This window comes from Littorina saxatilis, linkage group LG12 (genome assembly GCF_037325665.1).
Source record: "Littorina saxatilis isolate snail1 linkage group LG12, US_GU_Lsax_2.0, whole genome shotgun sequence".
Taxonomy (NCBI): Eukaryota; Metazoa; Mollusca; class Gastropoda; order Littorinimorpha; family Littorinidae; genus Littorina; species Littorina saxatilis.
In genome coordinates, this window is record NC_090256.1 from 50,121,279 (window position 1) to 50,138,643 (window position 17,365).

Genomic DNA, 17,365 nt, shown 5'->3' on the forward strand with positions numbered 1-17,365 from the left:
ACAAATTAATGTACTTCTGACACTCTTTTAACGAATCCAAATGATCTCTTCTCGAAACGCTGCAACGTTCTGTTCTAATCCTCTCCATAAAACATTGCGTACTTGACACATAATCAGAATGTTCTCCCCTAAGATTCGAGTTCTGAAAACTAGCAATTAGCTACAACTCAACTTCTCCACAAAAATGGGTGTTGAGCCTTTTAGAGTGTTAAGTACTCACAAAGCTGAATTGTTCTCCTCACACAAACAACTTTGTGTTCTTAACTTCACAGGGTTAGGTGAGCTCAAAATTACATTGTTCTGTTCACCAAACTACAACTTTGTGTTCTCACCTTTTCGAAGCTACAACTTTGTGTTCTCACCTTCTCCAAGCCACAACTTTGTATTCTCACCTTCTCCATGCTACACCTGTGTGTTCTCCCCCTCTCCAAGCTACAACTTTGTATTATCACCTTCTCCACAAAGAATTTATTGGTGAACATCCAAGCTACAACTCGGTGTTCAAAACTTCTCTACAAAGAGCTGCGTGGCGAACACCCGAACTACAACTTTGTAACCTTCTCAACAAAAACCTTCTGCAGGGTGCAATTTTGTGTTCTCATCTTCTCCAAGCTACAACTTTGTATTTTCGCCTTCACCAAGCTACAACTTTGTGTTCTCAACGTTTCCAAACTACAACTTTGTGTTCTTGTCTTCTCCAAGCTACAGCTTTTTGTTCTTACCTTCTCCAAGCTACAACTTTGTGTTCTTACCTTCTCCAAGCTACAACTTTGTGTTCTCACCTTCTCGAAGCTACAACTTTGTGTTCTCACCTTCTCCAAGCTACAATGTTGTGTTCTTACCTTCTCCAAGCTACAACTTTGTGTTCTTACCTTCTCCAAGCTACAACTTTGTGTTCTCACCTTCTCGAAGCTACAACTTTGTGTTCTCACCTTCTCCAAGCTACAATGTTGTGTTCTTACCTTCTCCAAGCTACAACTTTGTGTTTTTACCTTCTCCAAGCTACAACTTGCAATTTGTGTTCTTACCTTCTCCAAGCTACAACTGTGTGTTCTCACCTTCTCCACAAAGAACTGCGTGGTGAGCAGGCCGAGACGGATGGTCTTGAGGAGTCTAGCCATGTGACCTCTGCGTCTCTCGGGGTCAAAGTCTACCCAGCGACACACGGCGTCAAACACGAGCTCCTCGTTACGCACGTTCAGCTGGTCAGACTCCAGCACGTCACACACCTGGGGGCAACATGTGGAATTACGGAAAGCGCTCTCTGGTGCGCATAACAAATACATTATGCACTCTAAACAGAAGTGGTCCACTTTAGAACACATTTCTGTGACAACTTGTTGACATTTAGTGACATGGTTTTAGTATAGTTCTACTAGCAAAACACTGGTGAACACTTTGTGTGCTACTTTTGCCAGCAGAACTATGTACTAGGTCACAAAGCGATTTTTTTTTAATTTGTCATTTGTATTTTTGACAAAACTCACATTTTACACAGATGGAGGCAGCCATTGATCTTGGAGACCGTGCCAGCGTCGAGGTGAACAATGACTGTCGAGATCTTTGTGCAAATACAAATAATATTTAATGTGTCTATCCATTACACTAAAATTTCTACGACTTAACGCCTTAATAAGTTAATATGAGTTTTATTCGGCATCTTACGTGACATGACTTTAAGAAGGGAAATGAATCCTATATTTGATCGATACATTACGAATTGAGACTTAACATTATTTACTCGCTTGAACACATCAAAATCAATCCAAAAAAATCGTGAGATCAGCTAAACAGTGGTGATACCAAGGCCCAGAACTATCATACTTCGCGCCTTAGCTGAAGCTCGAGTTGGTCATGATCCGCTAGCTTCTACTAATATTTTGAATATCAACTGAGACTTGGTGTGTAACCTAAATCTTGATATACACGGAGTAAAAGTATGTTCGATTTAAACCACACTACAAATCCTTGAGAGATATGAAACCGTTAATGAAGACAGGCCCACAGTTTTCGGACTGTCACTGTATATACTAATTGTCTGTTGTACTTTATTCTTCACTGCGAAGACTCAATTTCTAGATGATCAGGAGAACGGTTCGAATTTAAAATGTATCTAAATTAAAAGTTCCATAAAGTAACCTTTCTTGATTTTCAGTGTTATTTTTGGGGAAGTGGGCAGGGTTTTTTGCTTATTGTAAATTTTTTTTTATATATATACAACGGACAAAACAAAGAACGAACACAAAGAAGAAAATGAGGGGGCAGACATTTGAATTGCAAAAAACTAAACTTAAACTTCAGTTGTGGAAAGCATTTTCTCGGGTCATATGAATCATTTCTAATTTATTTTGAATAGAAAATTCCACAAACTAACTTTTCTCTTTTCTTGATTCTTTATTTTGGAATGTTGGCAGTCTATCTGTGTCAGGTTTTACGTGTTTTAATGGCCAGATGAGAAGTCAAGGTGAAGATTGGTTAGGGAACAGGATGAGGGAGCAGGTAGGCCGGCAGGTTGCCTGGCTGTTTAAATGGATTTAACGTTCTCACAATTAAGCAACAAGAGTTTACTTTTACTTTATTTGGTGTTTAACGTCGTTTTCAACCACGAAGGTTATATCGCGACGGGGAAAGGGGGGCAGAGGTGATAGAGCCACTTGTCAATTGTTTCTTGTTCACAAAAGCACTAATCAAAAATTTGCTCCAGGGGCTTGCAACGTAGTACAATATATTACCTTACTGGGAGAATGCAAGTTTCCAGTACAAAGGACTTAACATTTCTTACATACTGCTTGACTAAAATCTTTACGAAAATTGACTATATTCTATACAAGAAACACTTAACAAGGGTAAAAGGAGAAACAGAATCCGTTAGTCGCCTCTTACGACATGCTGGGGAGCATCGGGTAAATTCTTCCCCCTAACCCGCGGGGGGTAAGCAACAAGAGCGCAACAAGAGCCGATCAAGAAGCAGGGATGGGAAGAGGGAAGGAGGGGCAAGCGCTAGGCCCACACACTACCATCCACACAACTGTTCACGTGAGGAATGGAGACTGAAGCGTTGATTGCACACCTGGACAAATCATACGTCAGACGATGCAGGAATATGACAGGGGCAAGAAAGTATCAGGTGTAGCTTCCTCCACAATGTCCTTCTTTTGGAAATAATGTCAGAGTGACAGAAAGGCAACAAATCCAAAAATACAGACTTCTGACGTTCCAAAATTAGGAATCAGCAAACAAGAAAAGTAATAAAGTTATTGGAACGTTTCATTTATGAGAGAAAAACAACCAATCAAAGGTACACCGATCCAATTGTCTTGTGGGCGGACAAACACAAATTATGATACAGATAATAAATTTCGCTTAGATTTGGTCATTCCTGACGACTTTGACCCTCTTTCTCTCCGGAGACTGAGACCAGCAACGCTTTGTAAGCTAAAGTTCATTATCTTTACCATAAGCATTTGTGTGTCTGTCTACTTTAAATATCATTGGGAAGGCGTACCTATGAATGTATTATTTCGTTTGGTTATACATTTGACGTTCCAATAACTTACCAATCTTATCCCCGAGTACGCAGTACTAGGGTCCTGCAGACTTTAATTGTGTGTGTGTGTGTCTGTCTGTCTCGACTTAACAGCTTATTGCTGGGAAACTACTGGGCGCAGTTTGTTCAAAAGTTGATACACTAACTTGATAATAGGTCCGATTGATCGTATTAAAACTTCATAATGTTACCTGGGACCTAAATGCGAAATATTCCACAAAAACCACTCTTAACGGAGGGCGCAATTCGCGGTGGGTCAGAATAGCCGTTCGGCTGATAAACCGCCCAGCCAAGCCAGCGACACCGTACCAGGCTTTGCGTGCTTTGCGTGCGTGTACCACTGCGCGAGGATTATAGGCATTTGAGTTCACTAGTGAATGTCAGATTTGTTGGCTTGGAGGAAAGCGTTTCCGACTATGGCCAAAGGGATCCGGGTTCAATTCCCGGCATGGGCGGTCTATTTTATTTTTAATTCTTGTTTATTATTGTTTATTATGAACATTTTAATGTTTTATTTTACTCTAATAATTTTTTTAATTGTGTAAAATAAATTTTTTTTTTTTTTAAATCCAAGGGATCCGGGTTCGATTCCCGGCATGGGCGGTCTCTTTTCTTTTTTTTTTTTTTTAAATTCTTGTTTACTATTGTTTATTATGTGCGGCCCTATGCTCCACAGGGAGTCTACAGGAATAAGTCAAGTAAGTCAATTGTTTATTATGAACGTTTTAATGTTTTATTTTACTCTAATAATTTTTTTAATTGTGTAAAATAAATTTTTTTTTTTTTTAAATCCACGTGCACAAGACAAAAACTTTCATACTGGGGGAGCGAGTCAGTCTGAAGAGTACTCGGGTCCAGCGCCAGCGTTTTTATTGGGGGTTTTAAATTTTATTTCGACACAAACAAGACACACCCATGCAGACAGAGAGACAGCCATACAGAGAGATATGTGTGTGTGTGAGAGAGAGAAAGAGAGAGAGAGAGAGAGAGAGAGAGAGAGAGAGAGAGAGAGAGAGAGAGAGAGGGACACACACACACACACACACACACACACACACACACACACACACACACACACACGTTCTGACAGGGCCCTACCTCCTCTACATCTAGCTGTAGATACTCATTGCTGACGTTGTAGACAGTCTGGAAGTTCTGCAACAGGAAGCGCTGAGCTACCTTCTCCAGCCCGTGGCAGAAAAACGTCTGAGCGAACCTGCACATACAGCAATGGAAAACGTAGTGTCCCTCTGGGAAGCAAAGGGAAGTAAGCGCCCTAAATGCATACGACATGTGCAACAGAGTAAGTGAGAGTTATGCGAAACCAACTTCCTGGCACCTGAGAGAATGACAAGCATTGAAATAAGCAAGCGACTTTCATCTTCATTTGGTAATGTTGTAAATTCAGGCACGATTTTCTACTACAATCTAAGCCTGTACTGGTTTTGCAGAACTGGCTCTTGTTAGAATAACAAGTCATTTTACTTGCCATTCAAGTTACGGAATGGACTGTACGGATGAGTTCAGAAGGAAAACGTTGGCATATAAACCAGGAAGAGAGACAAATATATCGATCATTCGTATGCGATGTAAGCAAAGGAAGATAATCATGGCAGCTATTTTTCTCGATCAACCTACACCTACCGGTGGATGCCGATACAGCTGTCCAGACCTTATTTTGGTCAGGATTGGTGGAGAAGGGTGTAGGGGGAGGGGAGGGGTGCGTGCAGTATCAACCTACACCTACCGGTGGATGCCGATACAGCTGTCCAGACCTTATTTTGGTCAGGATTGGTGGAGAAGGGTGTAGGGGGGAGGGGAGGGGTGCGTGCAGTATCAACCTACACCTACCGGTGGATGCCGATACAGCTGTCCGGACCTTATTTTGGTCAGGATTGGATGAGAAGGGTGTGGGGGTGAGGGTGAGAGGTGTGTGCGGTATCAACCTACACCTACCGGTGGATGCCGATGTGGTTCTCCAGACATATATTGTGGTCAAGCCTGGCGGGGAGGGGTGTGGTCGTGAGGAAGGGGGGGGGGGATGTGCGGTATCAACCTACACCTACCGGTGGATGCCGATGCAGTTGTCCGCGGAGAGCTCCCTGCTAAGGAAGTCGCAGCACGACTTGATCAGACCGATGACGTGGAACTGGTCAGCTGCTGGCAGGAGCTGCTCCACGTTCTCCGCTGTCACCTACACACACACACGAACACACGTGGACACGCAAGCAGACAGTCAGAAGCACGCACGCGCACAAAAACACGAACGTACGTACATACACAAACACGCGTGCGAACAGACACAAGCATGAAGTACACACACACACACACACACACACACACACACACACACACACACACACACACACACACACACACACACACACACGAGCAGGCACGAATTATAAGCATAGGATCTTCTTCTCCTTCTTCGTTCATGGGCTGAAACTCCCACGTTATCTCATGTTTTTGCACAAGTGGGTGTTTACGTGTATGCCAGGTTTTACCCCGCCATTCAGGCAGCCATATGCCGCTTTCATGGAAAGCATGCTGGGTATTTCGAGTTTCTATAACCCACTGAACTCTGACATGGATTACAGGATCTTTTCCATGTACACTTGGTCTTGTGCTTGCGTGTACACACAAAGGGGAATAGGGCACTAGCAGGTCTGCACATAAGTTGACCTGGGAAATAATCTCCACCCTTATCCAACCAAGCGCGGCTTGGATTCGAACCCGCGACTTTCCGCAGAGGAGGCCGATGTCTTATCCACTAGGCCACTGCGTCCGTCAACACGTACAGGCAAACATACAATCAAATCCGTTTGTTTAACTATCTAGTGTACGATAACATTTTAATCTAGCTACAAATATCAGAATATCAAACAACTGAGACATAGACATAGAAACCCATAATTATGATATCTTTGTAAGAAAAACATGTGTGTCTTAGAACATGCGAAAAATTATTCATATCCGATACCAATACATGCCTGGCGGTAAGTTTACGATTCGTTTCCGACTGCTGTTAAAAACAAAAAATATGATAAAGTCACCGAGACATACTTCGTACTCGAAATGCTTTGTCACTTCCTGTGAAACATGCAAAAGAAGTGAGAAAATGTTTACGTCACGCCATTATTCACGTGCCTTGACTTGGCTTTTGACGTAGGAGATTTCACTTCCAAAGAGAGGGTAAAAAAAAGACGTTTTGTTGTTGTTTTTGTAATCGATATCGTATGTCTTTGTAATGTTTGTCGCGCTATGTCCTAGTATTCTCCATAAACTTGATGACCGGTAAGACCATTACTATGACGTCAAGGAAACAATTATCCCTCGACAATCAGCAAAGAGACAATGAGTAATCTTTTGTCAGGAGGACATACTGATAAAGACGCGTCAAACATCATTGTTGGTTTCCTATTTTTCATCTATAGTTAAGGATGAAATCTACCCCTATCAGTATTTTACAAATGATGTCGTTTTTAAGAAACTTCATTTTGGGCAAATTGTTGATTTTAATGTGATGTAAACTTGGCCAAAACATTATTGCAACAAATTTCGAACTTACATTAAAGCATTAATTCCAGTGTCATTAATATTTTCATTAAAACTTGATATGCCAGTAAAGGCCGTTCACTTAACTATCAGGATCACCTTGTGGATTAAATTTTTCTTTTACAGGGATCACGTGACCGCCGCTCAAATAAGGGTACCCTCAAAATCGACCAGACAAAAACGGAAGGGCCGAAGGAGAAAAAAAAGACCAAAAATCACGCTAGGAAAAACTTTGCAACTTTGACAAACGAGAAGAAAGTCAAATCAATTATCTACCCTCAACAGATTATTTTGTAGTTAAATTAATATTAAAAATCCTACGGTTTTTAGCCATTAAGGACTTGAGTGTTTGTCCGCTTTTGTCCGATTATTTAGTTTTGCTACCTTGCGTATTTCGTGTGATATGCTATTCCTACTGCTGCAGGTGTCGTTCGCAAGAGCGGTCAAAAGCGGAACTTTTTGCGTCATTGTTCAGGTGTATCATGACAAAACAAGAAGGGCAAAGCCCATACGACTCACATGCTTGACCTTGACCTTTACATGACCTTGACCTTCAGAGTCAAGGTCAAATAACTAAACCTAGCAATGACATCATACACTAAGAACTGCTTTACACATTTTTCCCACCAAAATACATGTGAGGTCAAGGTCATCCAAGGTCATGCAACACAAAGCTGTTAATTCAAGACATAGGTAGTACAATGGTGCTTATTGGCTCTTTCTACCATGAGATATGGTCACTTTTAGTGGTTCACTACCTTATTTTGGTCACATTTCATAAGGGTCAAAGTGACCTTGACCTTGATCATATGTGACCAAATGTGTCTCATGATGAAAGCATAACATGTGCCCCACATAATTTTTAAGTTTGAAACAGTTATCTTCCATAGTTCAGGGTCAAGGTCACTTCAAAATATGTATACATTCCAACTTTGAAGAGCTCCTGTGACCTTGACCTTGAAGCAAGGTAAACCAAACTGGTATCAAAAGATGGGGCTTACTTTGCCCTATATATCATATATAGGTGAGGTATTCAATCTCAAAAACTTCAGAGAAAATGGGAAAAATGGGAAAAATAGCTGTTTTTTAGACAACATTTATGGCCCCTGCGACCTTGACCTTGAAGCAAGGTCAAGATGCTATGTATGTTTTTTGGGGCCTTGTCATCATACACCATCTTGCCAAATTTGGTACTGATAGACTGAATAGTGTCCAAGAAATATCCAACGTTAAAGTTTTCCGGACGGCCGGACGGACGGATGGACGGACGACTCGGGTGAGTACATAGACTCACTTTTGCTTCGCATGTGAGTCAAAAAACGCTGCACTAAAAAAAATCTTTAATCTAAAAGATGATCCTGACGTGAACCGCCTTAACTGGCATATCATATCAAGTTATAGTGAAATGACACTGAAATTAATTTAATTTGGGTTCGAAATTTGTTGCAATATTTGTTTGGCCAAGTTTACATCATTTTAGTTTTTTTCACGGAAGTGTTATTTTACACTTTGTTGTATTACAGTACACGATATTTAATCTAATGTTTTATCTGCATATGTCTGTGCAATATATATAGGTTACACACTCCGAGTTCTGATTTGCAATATATATAGGTTACACACTCCGAGTTCTGATTATCTTGCATATTTTCCCGAGGGTCGATTTTTAGGTATTACCGAGCCTTTGGCGAGGTAATACCTAAAAATGGACCCGAGGGAAAATATGCAAGATATTCAGGACGAGGTGTGTAAGCTATTTATCCCATTACTCCGACGTTTTCATTAAAAACACTTACTTTTTCCACTAAAACCTGCCCGTGCCTGTTTTCAGCTTGCCAAAAGCCTCCGCAGTCGAAATTCATGTCAATGAATTCATGCGCAAAGCTAGTTCCCATTTGTCAGCATAATGGACGGCGTCATTCGACTTGTATGTGGACATTCAGTCATTCATATAGCTTATAAAAAGGTCTGCTATCTGCTTTTACATTTTGAATGTCATTTTAAAATATCCCTGTGTATATTTGACATCGGCTTTCGTTATACTCAATTCGGCATACCGGGTTTATATTTTTACCAAAATTGCGCACGATAATGGCAGCGCAACAAATTCAGTTCGGGCCGTGCTGGTTTGATCGTTGACCCAAGTCAGTTCGCATGCAGTGTTACTGTTTGTCAGTCGGGGATAGAAATGTTGGCTGTCATCGCGCTGTTCTGTTTCGGTTTTCACACGTGGATCACTTACATATTCAGTCGTCGGGTTTAGGTGAGCCAAAGCTTCAATACTTCGCCTGTTGTAGACGTTAAGCAATAAAGCTTGGAAGTAGTATGTCGGCACTGAGAGTCGGTCGCGGTACATCGCTTTCTACTTTGTCCCGGTCTTGAGTTTGAACACCTAAGGTTGGATACATCTAACACCTCACATCCTCTTCTCTTCCCCATATATCTTAACTATATCGCCAACTTCTTTTCGTCTTCTTCTTTTCATTTTGATGCCACTCCCTCATTTGTCGCTGAACCCCGCAGTTGACTCGACTCGGATTCACACAAGCCCGTCTAGCAGACGACAGTTCGAACAGTCTTGAACAGCATGGTTACAAGCAGATTCAGCTATCAATCGAAGCAATACACTTAAAGCCAAAGCAAATAACCAAATGAGAAAACCTAACGTTTGATTTGACTTCATGGTGAGTCTTCTGATAATTTGAACATGCCTTTGACCATGCAGTCGCTTCGCGATTCGGCCAGCGAAATATCTCGACTCCGCTCTTTAAATCCATGCAGAATTTGCGTATCGTTTGAAGTATTCTTTATTTTCTCAATATTGACGTATGTAGGCCTGTACCTATACGTGATATTGACTTTGACACCACAAAATATTTCAGTCGTATGTTGAAAAAAGTAGTCCATCTGTAAACTCTGAATATGCAGATGACCTCTATAAATTATTCAATTGTACTCTGAAATCAAAGACAATGACCAATGAGACAGTTGAGATCGAAACTCGGTTGTGATGGGTTGGTTGTGATGGATAATCCAGAATAATCACCTCCTCAGCTAACAGAGACAAAGAGGCAGGTCATGGGATAAATCGTAACTGTCAGGCAGGCTGATAAAATCGTTTGCTTGACGTCACACTGTTCAAACATTGGCGACATGTGTCATGATAACAGGCATTTTTCTGGGTTTGTAAAGACAGACGATAAAGTATTAAAGTTCTTGTGCTTGTTAATTCTACATTTCCGTTCTAAGGGGTAGACTCCAGCCTAAAATGTGCAAAAGGGTCAAAGATCTTCCGTACCAAATTTGTTTAGATTTTGATAAAAGGTACTACAAGCTGTATAAATCATGGAGGTTGGTTATCGGAGAGGTTTAACGTATTTAGTGGAATTCGACAAGGTTGCCCGTTTTCGCCGTTGGCTTTCGTCTTGACGGTAGAATTGTTGGCGATTAAGATAAGAAACAGCCCTATAGTTGGAATAATTACACCGAACATGATTAATCAGGATGGTACGGTCATAAAAATAAAACAAATGGCAGATGATACAACCCTGTTTTTAAAAAACCGAGATGATGCTAACATGGCAATGAACATATTGAACCAATTTAGCAAAGTCTCAGGGCTACAATTAAACTTGGATAAAACGAAAGCTTTGAGAATGGGGAGAGAACCAACGGAACCTAATCTGCCTTTCCACGTTGTTAAGGAGATTAAAATTTTAGGGATTAAATTTCGTAGTTGTAAAATGGCAAAAGACATCGAGGAAAACTGGAAATTCAAAATGGAGAGTCTTGATGCCATGATTAAACAGTGGAGTAAAAGAGATCTCAGTATACAGGGAAAAATAACAGTTATTAAAACGTTTATGACTTCCCCATTTGTGTATATTATGCAGTCTGTTGGTCTTCCAAAGCAAGTTCTCAGACAGCTAAACACGAAACTATACAAATTTGTATGGCAAAAACAATATAGTAATAAAAAAGCTTTTGAAAAGATAAAAAAGGAAAATTTTGGCGTCTGAATATGAGCATGGTGGATTGAAAATGATCAATATGTTTGATATACAGAAAGTGTTTTATTTAAATTGGATTGGACGGTTGCATCAAGCAGGTCGAGAAAATTGGAGTGCAATCCCAAAATGGCACATTCAACCATTAACAGATGTTAATCATTTGGCAAAAATTAATTGCACACAAAAGGAATTACAAGGAATTGAAAAAGTTCAAAATGATTTCTGGAAAGAGGTATTTTTGACATATCTTGATAATAAGAATAAAGTAGGTTTAGAGGAAGTTGACAGAAATGATGTTGGTAATCAACTGTTATTTAATAATAGACTGATTCAGTTGAAAGGTAAAGTGTTGGATTTTGTAAAATGGCGCCAGAAAGGTTTTAATGTTATAAATGATTTGTTGAATGTTGAAAGAAATCAGTTTCTGTTATGTGAAGATGTACAGATCAATGTGCAGCAAAACCCTGCAATAACCTTTTTTGAATACAACGCTGTGATGAATGCAATTCCAGAACAATGGAAAGATTGGATTGTAGACAATCTAACTCAGGACAATGGGGATAAACCAAAGAAGTATAGTTAATGTATATATGATTGATGATGAATTGAATGTGTTTAAAAGCAAACCCAAGTTAAATAAGTTATATATTTAAAGAAAAAACGGAATTATAGCATTGAAAAATCTCATGCAATCGATTTTTGGAAAAGAAAACTAGATTTTGTTTTTGTCGAACAAACGTGGTTGTTGCCACGACAGGTGACAAAAGAAGTGCGCCTGCGTGTGTTGCAATGGAAAATTTGTCACAATTTATATCCCACCAATATTTTATTACATAAAATGAAAGTAAGTCAAACAAAAAACTGTAACGAGTGCCCACATATTTTGGATGTCATGGAACACTTTTTCTATGAGTGTCCCCGAATTAGAAGGTTTTGGACTTATATTGAACAAATGTTGAACAGTCTGACAGGTCGGGCTTTCTTATTGTCTATTACAGATGTATTATTCGGAATTGAAAAATGTCAGGAATCAGCGTTAATTTTTTATTGATAGCAAAAATGTGCATTAGCAAAGTTAAGAAAACTAAATCGCATATTCCATTGGTAATTGTATTTTAACAAGAACTTGCGCTACAAAAGGTTTATCCCCATTGTCCTGAGTTAGATTGTTGTTGAATTAAAAAGTAATTTAATGGAAATGTAACCTGTAATGTAAAAGAAAACAAAATTAAAATTTCATTGAAAAAAAAGACCAATGCTCACCGTCAAAAAAAAAAAAAAAAAAAAAAAAAAAAGACGAAAGAGGCAGAAAAGATGGATTGAAGCAGCCTTGCATGCAACTGAGGTCAAAACAATAAAAATAACAAGTCGCGTAAGGCGAAAATACAATATTTAGTCAAGTAGCTGCCCTTTTTCAGCAAGACCGTATACTCGTAGCATCGTCAGTCCACCGCTCATGGCAAAGGCAGTGAAATTGACAAGAAGAGCGGGGTAGTAGTTGCGCTAAGAAGGATAGCACGCTTTTCTGTACCTCTCTTTGTTTTAACTTTCTGAGCGTGTTTTTAATCCAAACATATCATATCTATATGTTTTTGGAATCAGGAACCGACAAGGAATAAGATGAAAGTGTTTTTAAATTGATTTCGAAAAAAAAAAATTGATAATAATTTTTATATATTTAATTTTCAGAGCTTGTTTTTAATCCGAATATAACATATTTATATGTTTTTGGAATCAGCAAATGATGGAGAATAAGATAAACGTAAATTTGGATCGTTTTATAAATTTTTATTTTTTTTTACAATTTTCCGATTTTTAATGACCAAAGTCATTAATTTATTTTTAAGCCACCAAGCTGAAATGCAATACCGAACCCCGGGCTTCGTCGAAGATTACTTGACCAAAATTTCAACCAATTTGGTTGAAAAATGAGGGCGTGACAGTGCCGCCTCAACTTTCACGAAAAGCCGGATATGACGTCATCAAAGACATTTATCAAAAAAATGAAAAAAACGTTCGGGGATTTCATACCCAGGAACTCTCATGTCAAATTTCATAAAGATCGGTCCAGTAGTTTAGTCTGAATCGCTCTACACACACACACAGACACACAGACACACAGACACACAGACACACGCACATACACCATACCCTCGTTTCGATTCCCCCTCGATGTTAAAATATTTAGTCAAAACTTGACTAAATATAAAAATGAAATAAAAATAAGATCTTCCGTATTATTTACCACCCGATTCCTATTGTTTTGAAGAAAGTTTTTGTTCTCGACGTTCAGGGCAATTAATTGATTGTATTTCTTGTCTTTGGAGAGAACAAATGAAAGGGGAGTAACTCCTTGAAGAAATGAAGCGAAATGACGTCAAAAGCAAGGGAAGTAACTTGAATTCACTAGTATCCCCTTAAAAGCTGTTTTTACCTATGTCTGTCAATGTTCTCGGAAAGAGGGAAGGTATCAAGTTGTATCATTCGTGATCACTGATGTGGATTAAATTGTACGTAGCGAGAAAATTCAACTTTTTAAAAGCTTTTTCAGTATTTCGTATGGCACATTCCTTTGGGGAAAACTTATTTCACGTAGGTGTGAGTAGTTCAATCGAAAACACACACCCGTCTTATTAATAACGAAACGTCTGATTGCTGAAATGAATCCAAGCTTTTCAGTAGGATCCCTATCAAAAGTCGACATAAAATAGGATTAAATGAAATGAAATACCCATGCAAAATCATGCAGCTTCTCTTACAGCCCTATACTCATATACTCAGACCTCGGTCACTCTTACAGAAGCGCAGGTGGCTGATAAAATGTAATCATGAAAAATACCTGGGAAGCGCGACTTGTTGCTGCTAGCTTTATTATTTATGTGTGTGTGCGTGCATGCGTGCTGGCGTGTGTGTGTGTGTGTGTGTGTGTGTGTGTGTGTGTGTGTGTGTGTGTGTGTGAGAGTGTGTGTACGTATGTGTGTATGTGTGTTTGTTTGTAACGGTGTGTGTGTCCGTCTGTCTATATGTGCGTATGAGTGTGTGTTTTGTGTGTATGAAGTCTGTGTGAGAGAGTGAGTGCGTGTGTGTGTGTGTGTGCGTGTGTGACTTGGGTGTGTGTGTGAGTGTGTGTGTGTGTGTGTGCGAGAGAGAGAGAGAGAGCGAGAGAGAGAGAGAGATAAAGAGAGACAGAGAGAGAGGATATGTCCTTCGCTGGGGGTATGCAGTGCCTTGACATTGCACGTCTACTTAATTCTATTTTAATTTTGCAAAAGGAAGGCTTATTCGACTCAAATATATTTCTATAAAAATAAACTCTGGGAGGGAATAAGTCTTGCTGCGTACCTTTGAGGCCCGGGTGTAGGCAAAGTCAATTATGAGCACCATGATTTGCGGGGAGACTCCCGTGAGAGTGACCTCCCGCTGGTTGGTCTCGAAGCCAGCGTTGGTGAACATGGCATGGAAGTAGGGGCTGCACGCCGACAGGATGTTGCGGTGGATGGGGAACACACAGTTGTCTACCTGCGATATACACACACACACACACACATGAACGCATGTACGCACGCACACACACACGAACGCATGTAGGCATGTATATGTGCACACACACACACACACACACACACACACACACACATGCGCGCACCCGCATGAACGTATGTACGCATGTATGCATCCATGCACACACACACACACACACACACACACACACACACACACACACATGAACGCATGTACGCACGCACACACACACACGAACGCATGTAGGCATGTATATGTGCACACACACACACACACACACACACACACACACACACACACACACATGCGCGCGCCCACACGAACGTATGTACGCATGTAAGCATCCATGCACACACACACACACACACACACACACACATGCGCGCGCCCGCACGAACGTATGTACGCAAGTATGCATCCATGCACACACACACGCACACACACACACATACACACACACACACACACACACACACACACACACACACACATACACACACGTTCCCAAAATCAGGCCTCCGAGTCTGGGGAAATACTAGTAACAGAACATTGAACGATAATGACGGAGCAAGGGAGGCAATCTCCTAGATGAAATATGCAGACAATTAATGTGCCTTCATTGGATTGCGTCCCTTTAACTGTTCGAGCATAATTATATGAGCATAATAATGTCTTTCGATGTTTACGTTGTATGACAAATATGAAGTGTGCGTGCGTGCGTGCGTCTGTTTGTGTTAGACAAAGAGGGGGGAGGAGGGCAGTGTATTTGAAGTTTGCTTGACAATGTTCAACTGAATAAAGCTTTAATTCAAATCACAAAGGCGTCATGCATGCAGTAATCTCTCGTTGACATAAACCTCAAACTAATTTGGCGAAGTCGACTGCGTGAAGGCTACTTCAGGAAGCTGGCTGCACGAAGCATTTGCACTGAATTTTCGGTAAAAAAAAAAGCCTTTGCGAAGTCGAATTTGGGCTGAATTAAGGACAGCCTAACGGGGCACCGATCAATTTCATTCACTTTGATTTTACAACATTAAGCTCTCCATTGGTTGATTTAATTGTATTGTTTCTCCTTTTTCTTTTCACTCCGCATGAATACTGTCGATCGTGTGATTTTCTAGATCTATGAATGTAAGCCGATTGCATCCCTGCTTCAATATCTGATTGTAAATATTGATTTGCGACACAAAGTGTACGATCGTGTCTAAAATTTGCTGAGAACCACATACCGAAGGTCGCGGTTGCTGGCGACCATCGTCTTATCGAGTGACAACACCAGGAATACTTTGACCTAGAGGGAAACCGAAGCCATTCCAGCTTGCTGAAGAGTTGTGCCCCATATAAACTCTGCCAACAAATTATTGCACCCATTTTCGCAACCTAACAAAAACATTCATTCCCGTGTCATTTCATTATTCAAACAGTATATGCCATTAAAGGCCCCCCACTTGGCAATCTGACACCCTTTTCGGATAACAGATTTCTGTTATAGGGGTCACGTGACCGCCGCCGAAGTAAGGGTACCCTCAAGATCGACCTGACAAAAACGTCAGGTACCAATCAAAAAATCGACAACAATTCTGAATAGGCACAGCTTGGCAATTTGTGTATACGAGGAGAAAGAACAGGTTGTTTTGATATTCTATCGTGCGATCTTGCGTATCTCTTGTGTTATGTCATTTCTACTGATGCAGGAGTTATTCGGTGATTTAAATATATCTTTAACAGCTTACTCTGAATTAAATTCATCTGGCTCTGAAAGTGTCAGGCAGTTGTCAGTCAAGAGTTTCTGTTTTTCTTTTTTTTTTCTTCACTCTTTTTGTGTGTGTGGTTTATTGCAATGACAAGGATAGACAGACAGGGAGAAGCACAAACAGAAACAGACAAAGAGAGCAGATACTTCATCATGCGTACTGTTTCTGTGCTCCCAGGTCGTACCTTGATGACGGCGTCACAGAGAAGGCCGCTCTGTCTGAGGTCGGACAAGACGCTGCAGGCGTGGGTGCTGAACTCCATCCGTACGGGTGTTCCCTCCATCATCCCCGGGCCCTCCAGCTGCTGCAGTGGGGAAGAGTCCACCGTGTCCATCGCTGTTGCAACCTCCATGGCGGAGCTACAAACAGGGGCTGGACGTTGGGACGGACGTGGTGAGAGTGGCAGAAAAAAGGCGAGGAGAAAAATGGACTGTGCGCAGTGATGTACAGACAGTCACAGTACCTTTCCTAGCCACAGCTGGGGCCACAGCAGCTCAGACTTTGGTTTTGGCCCGGGTGGGATCGGGACGGAGTATGAAGGGGGGAAAGGTGTTGTTGACTCGTAACAAGCCTGAGCGCCGCCCTGATGGCTACATGGTGGTCGCTATGTCATCGTGAGGGCGGTACGGACCTTGCAGCTGCTGGTAAACGTGAGTCGCTCCCACCCTCGCCTTTTTCTGGAAGAAAGTAAACATGCACGTCATGACTGATAATGACGACACACTCGTGACGCAGGATTTATGACGTCACATACATGCAGTAATCCACATTTGTGGCCATTTCTGCGAAAAGGGACATTCTTCATCTAAGCCTCTGATTGGAGAAACGCGGGGTCAAAGTTAGAGCAAAATGTAAACAAACTTTGCTGTGCTGACTGACGCCCACTTCAAGTTGAATTTCTAAAAAGTTCAATGAATTATCAGCGATAGCACAATGTACAGCAATTTAAAGTAATGGAAAATAGTCTTGGGATC

The 17,365-nt window shown here is 40.8% G+C and overlaps 1 protein-coding gene across 2 annotated transcripts in view; it reads right to left on the bottom strand.

Annotated features, from left to right (window-relative positions):
* Positions 1–17,102, bottom strand: part of LOC138982146 (kelch-like protein 10) — a 45,303-nt gene extending 28,201 nt beyond the window's left edge. Inside the window, exons 1-5 of one of the 2 annotated variants that reach the window (XM_070355366.1) lie at positions 16,552–17,102; positions 14,458–14,634; positions 5,614–5,741; positions 4,646–4,763; positions 1,059–1,229 (exon numbers count right to left, since the gene is read on the bottom strand). In XM_070355366.1, coding sequence (XP_070211467.1) covers positions 1,059–1,229; positions 4,646–4,763; positions 5,614–5,741; positions 14,458–14,634; positions 16,552–16,743 — 786 coding nt within the window. In that variant the 5' untranslated portion in view covers positions 16,744–17,102. The remainder of the gene's footprint in view (positions 1–1,058; positions 1,230–4,645; positions 4,764–5,613; positions 5,742–14,457; positions 14,635–16,551) is intronic. The other variant, XM_070355367.1, reaches the window with a different exon arrangement.
* Positions 17,103–17,365: the final 263 nt, after the last annotated feature.